General features: G+C 45.2%; 1 protein-coding gene across 1 annotated transcript in view; it reads right to left on the bottom strand.

Moving 5' to 3' along the window:
• Positions 1–15,470, bottom strand: part of LOC100075702 (neural-cadherin-like) — a 69,684-nt gene that overhangs the window by 43,982 nt on the left and 10,232 nt on the right. The window contains exons 7-14 of the mRNA XM_039911974.1: positions 13,198–13,340; positions 9,380–9,552; positions 8,701–8,869; positions 8,022–8,192; positions 6,223–6,401; positions 5,937–6,104; positions 4,863–5,112; positions 564–691 (exon numbers count right to left, since the gene is read on the bottom strand). Coding sequence (XP_039767908.1) covers positions 564–691; positions 4,863–5,112; positions 5,937–6,104; positions 6,223–6,401; positions 8,022–8,192; positions 8,701–8,869; positions 9,380–9,552; positions 13,198–13,340 — 1,381 coding nt within the window. The remainder of the gene's footprint in view (positions 1–563; positions 692–4,862; positions 5,113–5,936; positions 6,105–6,222; positions 6,402–8,021; positions 8,193–8,700; positions 8,870–9,379; positions 9,553–13,197; positions 13,341–15,470) is intronic.

Below are 15,470 nucleotides of genomic sequence, written 5' to 3'. Positions count from 1 at the left end.
AATAATTAAATTAAGGAGATCAAACATATTTATTGAGTTTTTACTATGTGGAGAGCACTGTACTAAGCATTTGGAACAGTACAGTACAACAGAGTTAGCAGGCACGTGCCCTGCCTATAACGAGCTTACGGTCTAGAGATGTACATAAGTGCTGTGGAGCTGAAGGAGGGTGAATAAGTGTGGCCTATTGGACACAGCACAGGCTTCAAGGACCTGGGTCTCAAGGACCTGGGTTCTAATCCCGGGTCTGCCACTTGCTGCTGTGTGACTTTGGGCAAGTCACTTAACTTCTCTGTGCCTCAGATGCCTCATTTGTAAAATGAGGATTTAAGACTGTGAGTCCTATGAGGGACAGGAATTGTTTCCAATGTGATTTTCTTGTATTTACCCCAGTGCATAGAACAGTGCCTGGCACATAATAAGTGCTTAACAAATACCATAATTATTATTATTATGATTAAGTGCAAGAGTGACACATAAAGGAGTGGGAGAAGAGATGAGGGACCAATGAACTAGCTTCCCAAGTAAAATGAAAATCATCTTTTAGAGGAAATGATGCCAACCTTTCCATGTAGGTCAGAGTCAAAATCAGTGGCTAAAACCTGTACAACTGCTGTGCCAATCTTTGCCCCTTCAGGTACAGCCGCTTCATAAGTAGAAGACGTAAAGAATGGAACATTATCATTGACATCTGCAAAAGGAGGTTGGAAACCTTTAATGCAATTATAATTACCATGCCCACCTACCCCCAAAAACAATGAAAAAATGAAAGAGAAACCCGAAATAAATCTGGATTTGTACAAATCTGAATTTTAATCACCCAAAACACTGACCATCAGTGACCAATTACTGGAATGGCTAGTAGATGGACTATTACTAGAGTCATATTAAATGTGGAGAAAGCTTGGAAAATTCTGTGGAAGATTGTTTTTTTGAGTCTAATGGCAAGACTAAATTTCAGAATTTTTCTGAAAATTTTCTTCTTTTCTCCTTTCCCCTTCTCCCCTTGAAAATTCATTCACTCATTCATTCATATTTATTGAGTGCTTACTGTGTGCAAAGCACTGTATTAAGTGCTTGGGAGAGTGCAAAATAACAGAGTTGGTAGAAACATTCCCTGCCCCAAAGAAGCTCTCAGTCTAGAGGGGGAGAGAGACATTAATATCAATAAATGAACTACAGATACATACGTAAGTGCTGTGGACCTGAGGGAAGGATGAATAAAGACAGCAAATCAGGGGGACACACAAGGGAGTAAGAGAAGAGGAAATGAAGGTGTAGTCAGGGAAGGCCTCTTGGAGATGTGCCTTCAATAAGATTTTGAAAAGGAGGAAAGCAATCAGCTGTAAGATATGAAGAGGGAGGGTGTTTCAGGTCAGAGATGTGGGCGACAGGTCAGCGGTGAGACAGATGAGATCAAGGCACAGTGAGCAGGCTAGAACTAGAAGAGTGAAGTGTGCAGGCTGGGTTGTAGTAGGAGAGCAGCGAGGTGAGTTGTGGGGGGCAAAGTAATTGAGTACTTTAAACAGTAAGGAGTTTCTGTTTGATGTGGAGGTGGATGGGCAACCAAGTGAGGTTCTTGGGGAAATGTGAATGGGAAATGTGGCCTGAACATTTTGTAGAAAAATGATCCGGGCAGCAGAGTGAAATATGCACTGAATTGGGGAGAGATAGGAGGCTGGCAGGTCAGCAGAAAGACTGATAGAGTAATCAAGGTGGACTAGGATAAGTGCTTGGATTAACAGGGTGGTAGGTTGGATGGAAAGGAAAGGGTGGATTTTAGCAATATTGTGAAGGTTGACCTGACAGGATTTAATGATAGATTGAATACATTGGTAGAATGAGAAAGAGGAGTCAAGGATACCTCCAAGGTTATGGGTTTGTGAGACGGGAAGGATGGTGGTGCTATCTACAGTGATGGGAAAGTCAGGGGTAGGACAAGGCTTGGGTGGGAAGATAAGGAGCTCTGTTATGGACTAAGTTAAGGTGACGGCAGAGCATCCAGGTAGAAATGTCTTGAAGGCAGGAGGAAATGTGAGATTGCAGAGGTGGAGAGAGATCAGGGCTGGAGATGAAGATTTGGGAATCATCCACAAAGAGGTGGTAGTTGAAGCAATGGGAGAGAATGAGTTCTCTAAGGGAGTGGGTGTAGATAGATAATAGAAGGGGACCCAGAACTGAACTCTAAGGGACTCCTATATTTAACGGGTGGGAGGCAGAGGAGGAGCCAGTGAAAGAGACTGAGAATATGCGGCCAGAGAGAGAGGAGGAGAACCAGAAAGGTGAAACAATCTTCAGAGGTTACAATATTCAAGGCTTCTGGGAGATGCAGTGTCCTTAAAGCTACAGGGTCAATGATCCATCAATCAAGCACTGTAATAAGCATTTGGGAAACTAGTCAGTAAGTCCATCAATCCTACTTATTGAGTGTAAGCACTTGGGAGAGCAGTAAACAAACACATTCCCTGCCCACAACAAGCTTAGAGTTTAGAGGGAGAGACAGGCATTAATATAAATAAATAAATTACGGATATCTACATAAGTGCTGTGGAGCTTGGGAATGGGGATGAATAAAGGGGGCAAGTCAGGGTGACTCATAAGGGAGTGGGAGAAGAGGAAAGGAGGGCTTAATCAGGAAAGGCCTCTTGGAGGAGATATGACTTCAATAAGGCTTTGAAAGTGGGGAGAGGAATTGTCTATCAGATTTGAGGGGGGAAGACGTTCCAGGCCAGAGGCAGGACGTGGGCAAGGGGTTGGCGGTGAGAGAGATAGGATCGAGCCACAGTTAGAAAGTTAGCATTAGAGGAGCAAAGTGTGTGGGTTGGGTTGGAGAAAGAGAGAAGTGAGGTGAGGTAGGAGTGGACAAGGTGATGCACTGCTTGAAGCCAAAAGTGAGGAGTTTTTGTTTGTTGCGGAGGTGGATGGGCAACCACTGGATTTTTTTTGAGGAGTGGGGAAACATGGACTGAATGTTTCTGTAGAAAAATGATCTGGGCTGCAGAGTGCAGTATGGCCTGGAGTGGGGAGAAAGTACAATACAACAGAATTGGAGGCTATGTGTCCTGACCACAATGAGCTTTCAGTTTAGAGGAGGAAACAAATATTTTAAATACATTACTGATATATACATAAGTGCTGTACATAACCTCCCCTATGTGCTGAATATGAAGTGAAAAAAATGAGAAGCAGCATGACCTAGTGGAAAAGCATGTGACTTTGGGCAAATCACTTAACTTCTCTGTGTTTCAGTTACCTGTAACATGGGAATTAAGACTGTGAGCCCTATGTGGGACAGGAACAGTGCTTAATACAGTGTCTGGGATATAATAATAATAATAATGTTGGTATTTGTTAAGCGCTTACTATGTGCACAGCACTGTTCTAAGCGCTGGGGTAGACACAGGGGAATCAGGTTGTCCCACGTGGGGCTCACAGTCTTCATCCCCATTTTACAGATGAGGTAACTGAGGCACAGAGAAGTTAAGTGACTTGCCCACAGTCACACAGCTGACAAGTGGCAGAGCTGGGATTCGAACCCATGACCTATGACTCCAAAGCCCGTTCTCTTTCCACTGAGCCACACTGCTTCTAATAATGTTGGTATTTGTTAAGTGCTTACTATGTGCAGAGCACTGTTCTAAGCGCTGGGGTAGATACAGGGTCATCAGGTTGTCCAAGGTGAGGCTCACAGTTAATCCCCATTTTACAGATGAGGTAACTGTGGCCCAGAGAAGTGAAGTGACTTGCCTACAGTCACACAGCTGACAAGTGGCAGAGTCGGGAGTCGAACCCATGACCTCTGACTCAGAAGCCCAGGCTCTTTCCACTGAGCCACGCTGCTTCAGTAAGCCCTTTATAAATACCATAAAAACCACCGCTGCAAAACTAACGATTCCTAAATCAAATTAACCAGTGGATGTTTGGAACACCGTTTCTATTAAGAGCACACTAAGGATGAAACACATTTTTGACCTAAATGGTAAGACTCCTATTCCCCAGAGTAGGTGTGGTGGTGTGGCTTAGTGCAAAGTGCATGGACTTGGGTGTCAGAGAACGTGGGTTCTAATCCACCACTTTTCTGCTGTATGACCCTAGGCAAGCCACTTAACTTCTCTGTGCCTCAGTTACCTCATTTGTAAAATGGGGATTAAGACTGTGAGCTCCAAGTGGGACAACCCGATTACCTTGTATCCACCCTCCCACCCACAGCGCTTAGAACAGTGCTTGGCACATAGTAAGTGCTTAACAGATACCATTATTATTATTACTACTTACTCCAATTGCTTGTCTTTAGATTTCTCCCCCAAATTGGCTAGCCTAGGAGAAGCTGAGGTTCAGTGCAAGATGGTGGCATCCCTTACGCCACCCACTGGGGTGAGCACGTGGTACAGTGCTCTGCACACAGTAAGCACTCCTTAAATACCTCTGCTCCTCCCCCTCTCCTCAGCAGTGTGTTCATTTGAATATATTTTTATTACCCTATTTATTTTGTTAATGAGGTGTACATCCTCTTGATTCTATTTATTGCGATTAAGTTGTCTTGTTTTTGTCCATCTGTCTCCCCCGATTAGACTGTGAGCCCATCCATGGGCAGGGATTGTCTCTGTCTATTGCTGAATTGTACATTCCAAGAGCTTAGTACAGTTCTCTGCACATAGTAAGCACTCAATAAATACTATTGAATGAATGAAATACCATTGATTGAACCATCGATGGAATGGAACTAGGAGCATTTCTCCCTGACTCCTGCCTCAGTACTCTTCCCCCACTGGATGTCCTGCCTCCATTGACAGCCAGAAAGTAACCAGAAGGTCTGGAATTTCCGTAGCAAGAGCCCTGCTTGGTTACGATTATCCCCTTACCAGTTACGTTAATGTAGACGGTGGTGAAGGAGGCCAGCGGAACTGGAGCCAAGTTCCGTGCCCTCACTCTCAGAGTGAAAAAAGGGGTGGTCTCAAAGTCAAGAGATTCAGCCACCAGGAGAGCAGCAGATCCGTCCAGCCGGTTTGGTTTGAGGTAGAAGTGGATGGGGGTGTTTGCCTCTAGAATCCTTCCTTCCTCCAGGTCGTACGTCACCCTCGGATCTCCAAAAGGAGATATCGCTTTGAGAGTCTGAAGGGCACACATAGAACATCACTGGAACCCAGAAAGATAGATTTTCTAATAGAAATTGTTGGTCTGCATCCAAGCATCTCTGCATTTGTCCCAGCTTCTGTTCCTACTCCTTTCACCAACGCTGTCCCTTCCAGTGCTCTTGTTCCGTCCCAGAGTATTCCCTTCTCAGCCTGGCTCCCTTCCCAGGCACCAGCTCCCACCCTTCTTGGTTGGCCCCTCTTTTCCATTCTCCTGTGCTTCGGCTCCTCCCGCTGCTCTTGCTCAGCCCACTCTGACAAATGCCTCCGGAGAGCGATCGATCGCTGAGCCAGTCAGAGCCCTAGGCAATGACCCTGACAAAGACAAATGTCACTTTCTCAAGTCAGAGGAGGCCAGTTTGGAATAGGCAGTGTGGGGGCTCAAACATACAGGCTGCCGGATACAGGCGGCACCTCCAGGTAGGGCACTTTCTGTTGGGATCCTACTCTCCTGTGGGGTTGCTGTGGAAAAATACCCTTCCTAAACTCCCTATATAATGATAATAACTATAATAATAATTATTTTATTTGCTAAGCGCTTACTATGTGAAAGGCATTGTACTAAGCGCTGGGGTAGATTCAAGGTAAATGGGTTGGATACAGGCCTGCTCCCACCTGGGGCTCACAGTCTTAATGCCCATTTTACAGATGAGGAGACTGAAGCCCAGAGAGAGAAGCTAGCCCATGAGGCTACAAGCCCCACGCAGGAAAGGGACTGTGTCTAAAGTGCTAACCTTAAAACAGCACTTGGACTTGGCTCATAGTAAGCACTTAAACGCCATAATTATTATTATTATTATATACCATTATCCTGGTGCCCCGCGTGGTATTCTCTGGGATGGAGATCCAGTAGTCCCCCTGCTCCCACACAGGGGGAGGCTGGAGAACGCCGGTGACAGTCACATTCAGCTCCATGGTACTGCTCCGGTTCCCTCCGTCCGTCGCCACGATGCGGCAGCCGATCCGAGGCACCTGCCAACAGATGTTCACCTCAAGTTCCAGGGGAGAGATGAAGGGGACGACGCACCCGACCACCGACCCAGCCCGACCCCATCTGAGGCCCCGAGCCGGCTCGGACCTGGCCCCGAACCTGGGAGACGGGGTGGCTCACATAGAGCCAGCCTGTGGCGGGGTCGATCTGGAGGGATTCCTGGCCCTGTCCCCATGAGGACATGGAGTACCGAATGGCCGCGTTCGCCCCCAGGTCAGCATCCCGTGCTGCTGCCTGGAGAAAACTCGTCCCCACTGCCGTGTCTTCAGGGAGGAAGTCTGCAGAAACTCGGAGAAGGGGAAATAATAATGATGATGGCATTTGGTAAGCACTTACAATGTGCCATTCATTCATTCAATCATATTTATTGAGCACTTACTGTGTGCAGAGCACTGTACTAAGCGCTGGGGTGGAAGCAAGCAAATCAAATTGGACAGTCCTTGGGACAGCCCCTGTCCCATGTGGGGCCTCACAGTCTCAATCTCCATTTTACAGCTGAGGTAACTGAGGCCCAGAGAAGTGAAGTGACTTGTCCGAGGTCACACAGAAGACAAGTGGCAGAGCCGGGATTAGAACCCATGACCTTCTGACTCCCCGGCCCGTGCTCTATCCACAACTCTATGCATATGGTCTTGATGTTAATCCGTGCTGTGGACGGTTCTCAGGTTCTCTTAATTGATTTGGTACTCATTGGGCTCTGTTTAAGCAAAAGCTTGGGTTTGTCCACATGCCTACTGAGCCGGACCCTGTTTCACCTGGTTAAACCAACCCACAGAAGACCCACCTGATTTGCTTGTATCCACCCCAGCGCTTAGCACAGTACCTGGCATGTAGTAAGTGCTTAAAAGCCACAATTATTATGATTATTATTACTATTTCTCCTACCCATAATCTATTTTAATGTCTGTCTTCCCCTCTAGACTGTAAGCTCCTAGGGGGGAGGGATCACATCTAACTCTGTTGCAGTCTACTTTCCCAAGTGTTGAAGCATGCTGTTCTGCACACAGTAAGTGTTCAAAAAATACCACTGATTGATTAATGTCTGTCTCCCCCTGCAGCCTGTAAACTAGTGGGCAGGGATCACAACTACCAACTCTGTTGTAGTGTTCTTTCCCAGGTATTTATTACAGTGCTCTGCATGCAGTAAGAGCTCAAAAAATACCAATGACAGATTGATGAACCCGGGGCCTGAATGAGATTGGCTTAGACCTCCAATCTCAGCCTCCCGTGTGCTAACCCTGGTTTTAGTCCTAGTCCCTACCCCAAATTAACCCTCTTTTCTGCTCTGATCTGGCCCCACCCTTATTCTTTCCTAGGTTCATCCCAGGCCTGATCCCAGACCCAATTGCACTCCATTCTGCTACAAGAATATAAATCCCTGCTGTGGAAAAAGGCTCTTCTCTCTCTCTCCAGTAATCCTCCCTCCATCCTCCATGTAGAACAAAAATCTTAACCTTCCCTGACTAACTCTTTTCCCCACCCTTACCTTCTGGGTGGCTTATGCACTTAGGTCTGTGCCTCTTAAACCCTTTGATAATCACCCTTCTCCCCAGCCTCACAGCACTTGGGTAAATATCCTTACACTCTGCCATTTCCCCTATCTGTAATTTATTTTACTGTCACCCCCACTGGACTCTAAACTCTTTAACTACAGAGATTATATAGAACTGCCAACTCTGCTATGGTATACTTCTCCTCAAACTCTTGGTACAGCACTCTGCACCCCGTAAGCACTCAATACATATACTAACTGATTGTTTGCTCTCAAATATTGTTTGTCCATCTGAATTTCCTCCTTGGGAACCTCCCCTCAGTCTGGCTTGTGAGGCCCTAGAAAGCAAATGCAGTAAAACCGCCCCCCCGCCCCACCCCCACCAAAAAAACCCAAAAAACCTCACACTGATAGTGACTGTTTTGAAATTTTGGACTATTGTCGTTGGCATCAGCGATGAAAATGGTGATTCGGCACAGTCCGATCAGAGGCTCCAGGGCTTGGTCTGAGGCTTTAATGGAGAGCAGATGGGCTTTCTGCTTCTCCCGGTCAAAGGTCCGAGCGGTAACAATGACTCCTGGAAAGGGAAGAGTCCTTTCTGTGTTACACCCCTGAGCGTCAATTCGGACAAGTCACCCCATACTGGTTATTTACGCACCCAAGGGAGACCGAAATAGCCAGTTTGGGTGCGACTTCAAGACCAAAATATCACAACGAGACATGTCTGTATTATTCAGTATAACTTCCCAACCACTGAATAGAACTGTGATGTTCTGACTTAAAATTGCAACTTTTAGGTCTTGACAGCTGTAGATGGCTGCTTAGGGTTAAAGAGCCTAGTGGCTGAACTATTTTTTTTTTTTAAAGGAAGCTGGGTTCAGCTGTGTTGAAGACCCAAGGCTGTGTCTCATAATTAGCCAATTGGGTGAGAGAGGCATTCCCAGATCACAGAGTCTGAGTGCTTTGTACAGTGCTTTGCACACAGTAAGTGATTATAAATATGATTGAATGAATGGACACAATTCACCTCTTCCTGTTCACCCCATGTCATTAATGCTGGAGGCCACAGAAAGCAGTGCCCTCACCTGTGTCTGGATCGATTCTGAACCCTGGGGCTACGCCGTCCCTGTGTATAATCCCATATTTTACTTCGCCATTCAGACCAAGGTCTGCATCCTGCGCTTCCACCTGTAGCACAAAGGTGCCTGGAGGCTGGTTCTCCAGCACCCAGGTGCTTCTGCTGTACTGAGCACACTGGAAACAAAAAGAAAGCCTCAGAGATGATAATCCTTACGGTATTTGTTTAATTCTTACTATAGGCCAAGTATTACTCTAAATACTGGGGTAGATACAAGATAATCATGTTGGACACCTTCCTTGTCCCAAATGGGACTCACAGTCTCAATCCCTGTTTTACAGATTAGGGAACTGAGGCCCAGAAAAGTGAAGTGCCTTGCCCAAGGTCACACAACAGACAAGTGGCAGAATTGGGATTAGAACCCACATCCTCTCACTCCCAAGCCCGTGCTCTTGCCACTAGGCCATGTTGCTTCTTAAAATGAAACACATTTGGTACAATTATCAGACAGGACAGAACAGTGACCCTGTTCTAATATTTCAAAAACACTCAGCAACCAAACTCACTAGGACCACATAAAATATACCACCCAAAACCTCTCTCTTAAAGTTAGTTCAAGGGAAAGAAATGAGGCATGGGGTGAGGGTGGGGTGATGTTTAGGGAAAATTAGGTCAATACACCTCACCTTTCTGAAGACAGGTTTGTGGTTGTTTACGTCATTAATTTCCACAACAACTTGGGCAAAGCTACATAGAGACGATCGACCCCCAGAAAAATTGTCGTCGATTGCAGAGATGTTTAGTATGTACTGAGGACCCTTAAGTCTAGGCAGAGGGTGTCTACGAAGTCTAATGATACCTAGAATTAAGAGGGTGAGGGAAGATAAAGGCTTAGCTTAGCTAAGACCAAATGAAATAAAACCAATTTTGACTCCAAATAAAGAAAAAGAGGAAAGTGGGGCAGCCAAGTTTCGATTTGGGATATGAAATCTTGTAACGTGAGTGTGTGCCTGCAGCTAAATTTAGGGGACTGAGAATCCTCCTTTGATATGCTCAACCCTTTCTCCAACTCTCTGCAAAACGAACCAAACGAATCAAAATAAAATATTTGCTACCTGTTACCTGTTTGAAATGCCTCAACAATGAACAGGACAAGGGTGTGAGGAAGTGGCAAATGGAGTGCAGGACTGGAAAAGGGAAGTCTTCAAATCCTTACTAAAATCACATCTCTTCCAGTGGCCTACCCTGACTAAGCTTTCATTTCCCCTACACCCTCTCCCTTCTGCATTGACTTCCCACTTGATTTTGTACCCTTAATTTATCTCACCATCAGGCCCATGGCAAATTGTTTAATGGCATTTGTTAAGCGCTTTCTATGGGCCAGGCACTATACTACAAGCTGGAGTAGATAATACAAGCAAATCAGGTTGGACACATTCCATTTCCCACATGGCTTCACAGTATTAATTCCCATTTTGCAGATGAGGGAACAGAGGCCCAGAGAAGTTCAGTGACTTGACCAAGGTCACACAGCAGACAAATGTTGGAGCTGGAATTAAGGTCTTTCTGACTCCCAGACCCAGGCTCTATGCACTAGGCTATGTTGCTTCCTACTTGTGTACATATCTGTAATTTATCTGAATGCCTGTTTCCCCCTCTAAACTGTAAACTCCTTGTGGGCAGAGAACATATCTACCAATTCTGTTATACTGTATTATCCCAAGTGATTAGTACAATGCTCTGCACATAATAAGCACTCAATAAATACCATTTATCAATTGATTGACAGCAAAGCAGCAATTTATCACCTTTATTTTGAAGTACTTTAAAGCACTCAATCACCTTGCCCACTCCTACTTCACCTACTGCTCGCCTGCTAATTTTTTTTTTATATAAATGTCGGTCTCCCTCACTAGACTGTAAGCTCATTGTGGGCAGGGAATGTGTCTGTTGTCTTGTACTCTCCTAAACGCTTAGTATAGTGCTCTGATTACAGTAAGCACTCAGTAAATATGATTGACTGACTGACTGATTACTAAAACCCAGTCAGGCACACTTTGCTCCTTTAATGCCTTGGACACAGTAAGTGCTCAATAAATACGACTGAATGAATCAATAATGCCAAGTTTCTCACTGTACCGTCATCTTGTCTGTCTCACCGCCAACCTCTTGTCCACATTCCCAGCCTCAGGGAGGGACACCCTCCTTCTTCATAGCTGACAGACAATTACTCTCCCCAACTCCAAAGCCTTACTGAAGGCATATCTCCTCCAAAAGGCCTTCCCTGCCTAAGCCTTCCTTCCCTCTTCCTCTCCTTTATATGTCACCCTGACTTGTTCCCTTCATTCATCACCTCCTCCCAACCCCACAGCACTTAAGTGCATATCTGTAATTTGATTTATTTATATTAATGTCTGTCTCCCCTTCTAGACATTATTATTATTATTATGGTATTTATTAAACACTTTCTTTGTGCCAGGCACTGTACTAAGTGCTGGGGTGGATACAGTCCCTGTCCTGCATTGGGCTCACAGTCTTATCCCCCATTTTACAGATGAGGAAACGGAGGCCCAGAGAAGTGAAGTGACTTACTACTAATAATAAATTTGGTATTTGTTAAGCGTTTACTATGTGCAAAGCACTGTTTGTTCTAAGCGCTGGGGTGGATACAAGGTGATCAAGTTGGCCCATGTGGGGCTCACAGTCTTCATCCCCATTTTACAGATGAGGTCACCGAGGCAGAGAAGTGAAGTGACTTGCCTCACAGTAACATAGCTGCCCAGCGGCGGAGCCGGGATTAGAACCCATGACCTCTGACTCTCCAGCTCGGGCTCTTTCCACTGAGCCATGACTTGCCTAAGGTCACATAGCAGACAAGTGGCAGAGTCAGGATTAAAACCCATGATCTTCTGACTCTCAGGCCTGTCCTCTGGACACTTTGCCACGCTACTCGTTTGGGTCGGGAAAGTGTCTGCCATATTGTTATACTGTACCCTCCCCTGGGCTTAGTACAGAGCTCTGCACAGTAAGCCTCAATAAATACGATTTCCTGACTGACTGACTGACTGACTTCAATTCTTACACTACCAAAAGTAGGCAACTGGGAGCCCCAGCCAAAGCCACTTGCTCATTCCAGGGAATTTGTAGCAAAAGTAGAACACTTTAATTGGGATTCCCTGTGAAGCAGGACTCATTTGTCTCTTCTGTCACATCCTTAGAGGGAGATAGGAGCCCAGGGGCTATGAGAAGCAGGATGGCGGCATAGATGGAGCACGAGCCTGAGAGTCAGCAGTGTGGCTTGGTGGAAAGACCCCGGACCTGGGAGTCAGAGGACATGGGTTCTAATCCAGGCTCCACCACTTGTCTGCTGTGTGACCTTAGGCAAGCCACTTAACTTCTCTGTGCCTCAGTTACCTCATCTGTAAAATGGGGATTGAGGCTGTGAGTCCCACATGGGGCAGGGACTGTGTGCAAACTGATTGCTTGATCCACTGCCAACGCTTGGAAGAGTGCCTGGCACATAGTAAGTGTTAAATAAATATCACAATTATTAATTATTATTATTAACAGCATTAGAGGCACCAGGTTCTTCCCTTGGACTGTGGGAAAAATCCTCTTAGCTTCATATCCACCCTTTTCTGAGTATTTTTTTTTAGCTGCCTGTCCAGCTGGGCAGCCATACAGCAGTCTGTATAGAGCTGGATGGGTTCCCAGGGCTGGGAATCCACCACATTAAGTTCCCTTAAATCACGGAGCTCAGTTGAGCTGAAACAATGGGGTTCCAACTCATGTTTCAGAACTGTATTCAAGTGAGCGTTCTGGCTCTCTAATATCAGCGTATTTTGTCTTTTGGGAGTTTTAGGTCAAATCCTGGTCTCAGCCTTATCTGGAATGTAGGTCCTTTTTTTTCCATCGAACTGGGCAGACTTTGTGAATTTTTAGACTTTGAAGGAGAGGAAGACAGTTTGGGGGCCATGAGGAGAGGAATATGAGAAAGATTGGAAAATTGTGTTGTTAGATGTAGCAATCTACGTCATTCCGAATCAATGGCATTTATTGAGTGCTTACTTTGTGCAGAATGTGCAGAGTGCTTAATACTTGTGCAGAGCACTTACTAAGTGCTTGGGAGAGTACAATGTAACAGAATTGGTAGACCCATTACTGGCCCCTTACAGGCAATCAATTGATGAATGGTGTTTCCTGAGCACTTACAGTGTGCAGAGCACTATATTCAGTGCCTGGGAGAGCACAACAGAGTTGGTAGTGGTGATCCCTGTCCACAAGAAGCTTCCAGTCTAGAGGCCTCTAAGAAGTGAAGGAAAAAGCAGTTGGATCTGGTGATGACCTGAATGGTGGTAGAGGCTAAAATTTCCTTAGTTCAAGATAGGGGACGTATTCTGCAATCAAAAAGCAATACAGAGTTTGAGGGTGGGTGTGGGCAGGGGGACTTGGGGGAAACAGTCTCAGAATCCCGGCTCAGGTTTCTCTGAGTCTTTTCTCTTACCTTTCTGACCATCCAGTTCGAAGTTGCCCTCCTCGTTCCCATCAGCAATCTCGTAGGAAACGCCATCACCATCTGGATCCTTAGCGTGGACAACAGCTACTAAGGTGTTGGGGCCGGCATCTTCTGAGAGGAATGTTTTGTAACTAAAGCACAAGGAGAATTCAAAGTAAGAATGTGAGGGCCGCAGCCTATGACTTAGGAACCCTCTAGACCATAAGCCTATTGTGGGCAATCAGTCAATCGTATTTATTGAGTACTTACTCTACTAAGCGCTTGGGAGAGTACAATTCAACAATGAACAGACACATTCCCTGCCCATGGGGAGCTTACAGTCTAGAGGGAAGGGAATGTGTCTACCAAATCCATTTTACTGTACTCGCCCAAGTACTTAGTACAGCGCACACAGTAAGCGCTCAATAAATACCATTACCCTTTCAGCCCAAGGACCAATCAGCAGGGCAGGAGGGTGAGAGGCTTTCACCTCCAGGTAGAAGAGGTCCCGCTTCAGTTTTTCTTGTCTCTGGACAACCATCCTCCATTCTTATTAATGTGGCTTCCAACTGGGTCTCCAGTTCGCCATTATTAATTGGGGGCACATAGCAGAAGCCCTCACGGCTCCATATGTTGTCCCACAAGGATCTTCAGAATGTGAATGCTCTTGGGGCAGGATCTGGGAATTGTCATGATCAGGGGCAGGAGGGGGTCCTTCCAGAGGAAGGGAGAGCCAAAAACCCTTGAGGGTGGAGGAGAGACCAAGCCCGGGCTCTGGTATCATCCTTCCACTCCAGCCTGGGGTTGATGCAGAGAAGACATTTTGAGAACTATAACTATAAATCAAAAGGAGAGGTGGAATTGAATGATCTACATCAAGGCCTTGGAGCATATAAACACTACATTTCAACCCAACTTCATATTTTTTTAAGTATTCCAAATCAAAATCTTTAAGCCCCATATTTCTGAACAGAACTCCGCCACCTAATTCCAACCAGTTAGCATACCCTATATCAGAGGTCAGTCATCTTTTTGTCCAAAAGAGCGAAACAAAATGAAAACTTTTGAACAGTTGGTGTGCAAAGACCAGTTGCACTATTTAAACACCTTAACATACTGGCTTCATTGTGAATCTAATTTTAATTTTAATGGTATTTGTTAAGCACTTACTATATAACTTGCTCTGTATAAGCCCTAGTGTAGATGCAAAATAATTGGGTTGGACAGTAGACAGACATATAACATACTGGCTTCATTGTGAATCTAATTTTAATTTTAATGGTATTTGTTAAGCACTTACTATATAACTTGCTCTGTATAAGCCCTAGTGTAGATGCAAAATAATTGGGTTGGGTTGGACAGTAGACAGACATATAATGGAAATAAAATGTTTGCCTCCCTCTCTAGACTGTAAGCTCACTGTGGGTGGAGAACGTGTCTACCTCTTTCATTGTGTTGTACTTTCCCAAGCACTTGGTACAGACCTCTGCACACAGTGAGTGCTCAATAATACCACTAACAAACAACAACTATGGGTACTTCAGGAATTGAATTCCTGCAGCTGACAAGGACTACCTCTGTTTCCATCAATCAATTAATAATATTTCATTGCTTAAGAATGTCTCGGCTTAAACAATTGATATACCAATGGGAATGGAATAGCAATTGGCATGAAAACACATATATGTACTCATTCAGGATAGGGAAGTCAGTTTGTCGACAGTACAAGTGGTGATAAATCCATATGTAATGTAAAGCAATGCATGGGAATGAGATTTCAAAACCTAGAACCATGAGGGGAATGTAAGAAACACACTTGCAGTTTCTTAGCAGGCAGCTGACTTCATGAGCCAAAGAGACCATCTGACCAAATCAATAGATCAGAAAACTAAAAGCTTCCACATATAAGCAGTCAATAAATTTCATTGATTGACTGATTGACTGATCCCAAGAAGTCATCTTGTCCAGTTCCCTACCTCTGAGCATACCAACCCCTAAACCACTCAAAGTCCACCTTTAGTCTTCCCCATCCCTTCACTCTCAAGCCATCTTTAAAATAATAATAATAATAATGTTGGTATTTGTTAAGTGCTTACTATGTGCCGAGCACTGTTCTAAGCGCTGGGGTAGACACAGGGGAATCAGGTTGTCCCACGTGGGGCTCACAGTCTTAATCCCCATTTTACAGATGAGGTAACTGAGGGACCGAGAAGTTAAGTGACTTGCCCAAAGTCACACAGCTGACAAGTGGCCGAGCCAGGATTCGAACCCATGACCTCTGA

This window comes from Ornithorhynchus anatinus, chromosome 4 (genome assembly GCF_004115215.2).
Source record: "Ornithorhynchus anatinus isolate Pmale09 chromosome 4, mOrnAna1.pri.v4, whole genome shotgun sequence".
NCBI classification, from domain to species: domain Eukaryota; kingdom Metazoa; phylum Chordata; class Mammalia; order Monotremata; family Ornithorhynchidae; genus Ornithorhynchus; species Ornithorhynchus anatinus.
This window is presented reverse-complemented; position numbering and strand designations above follow the sequence as displayed.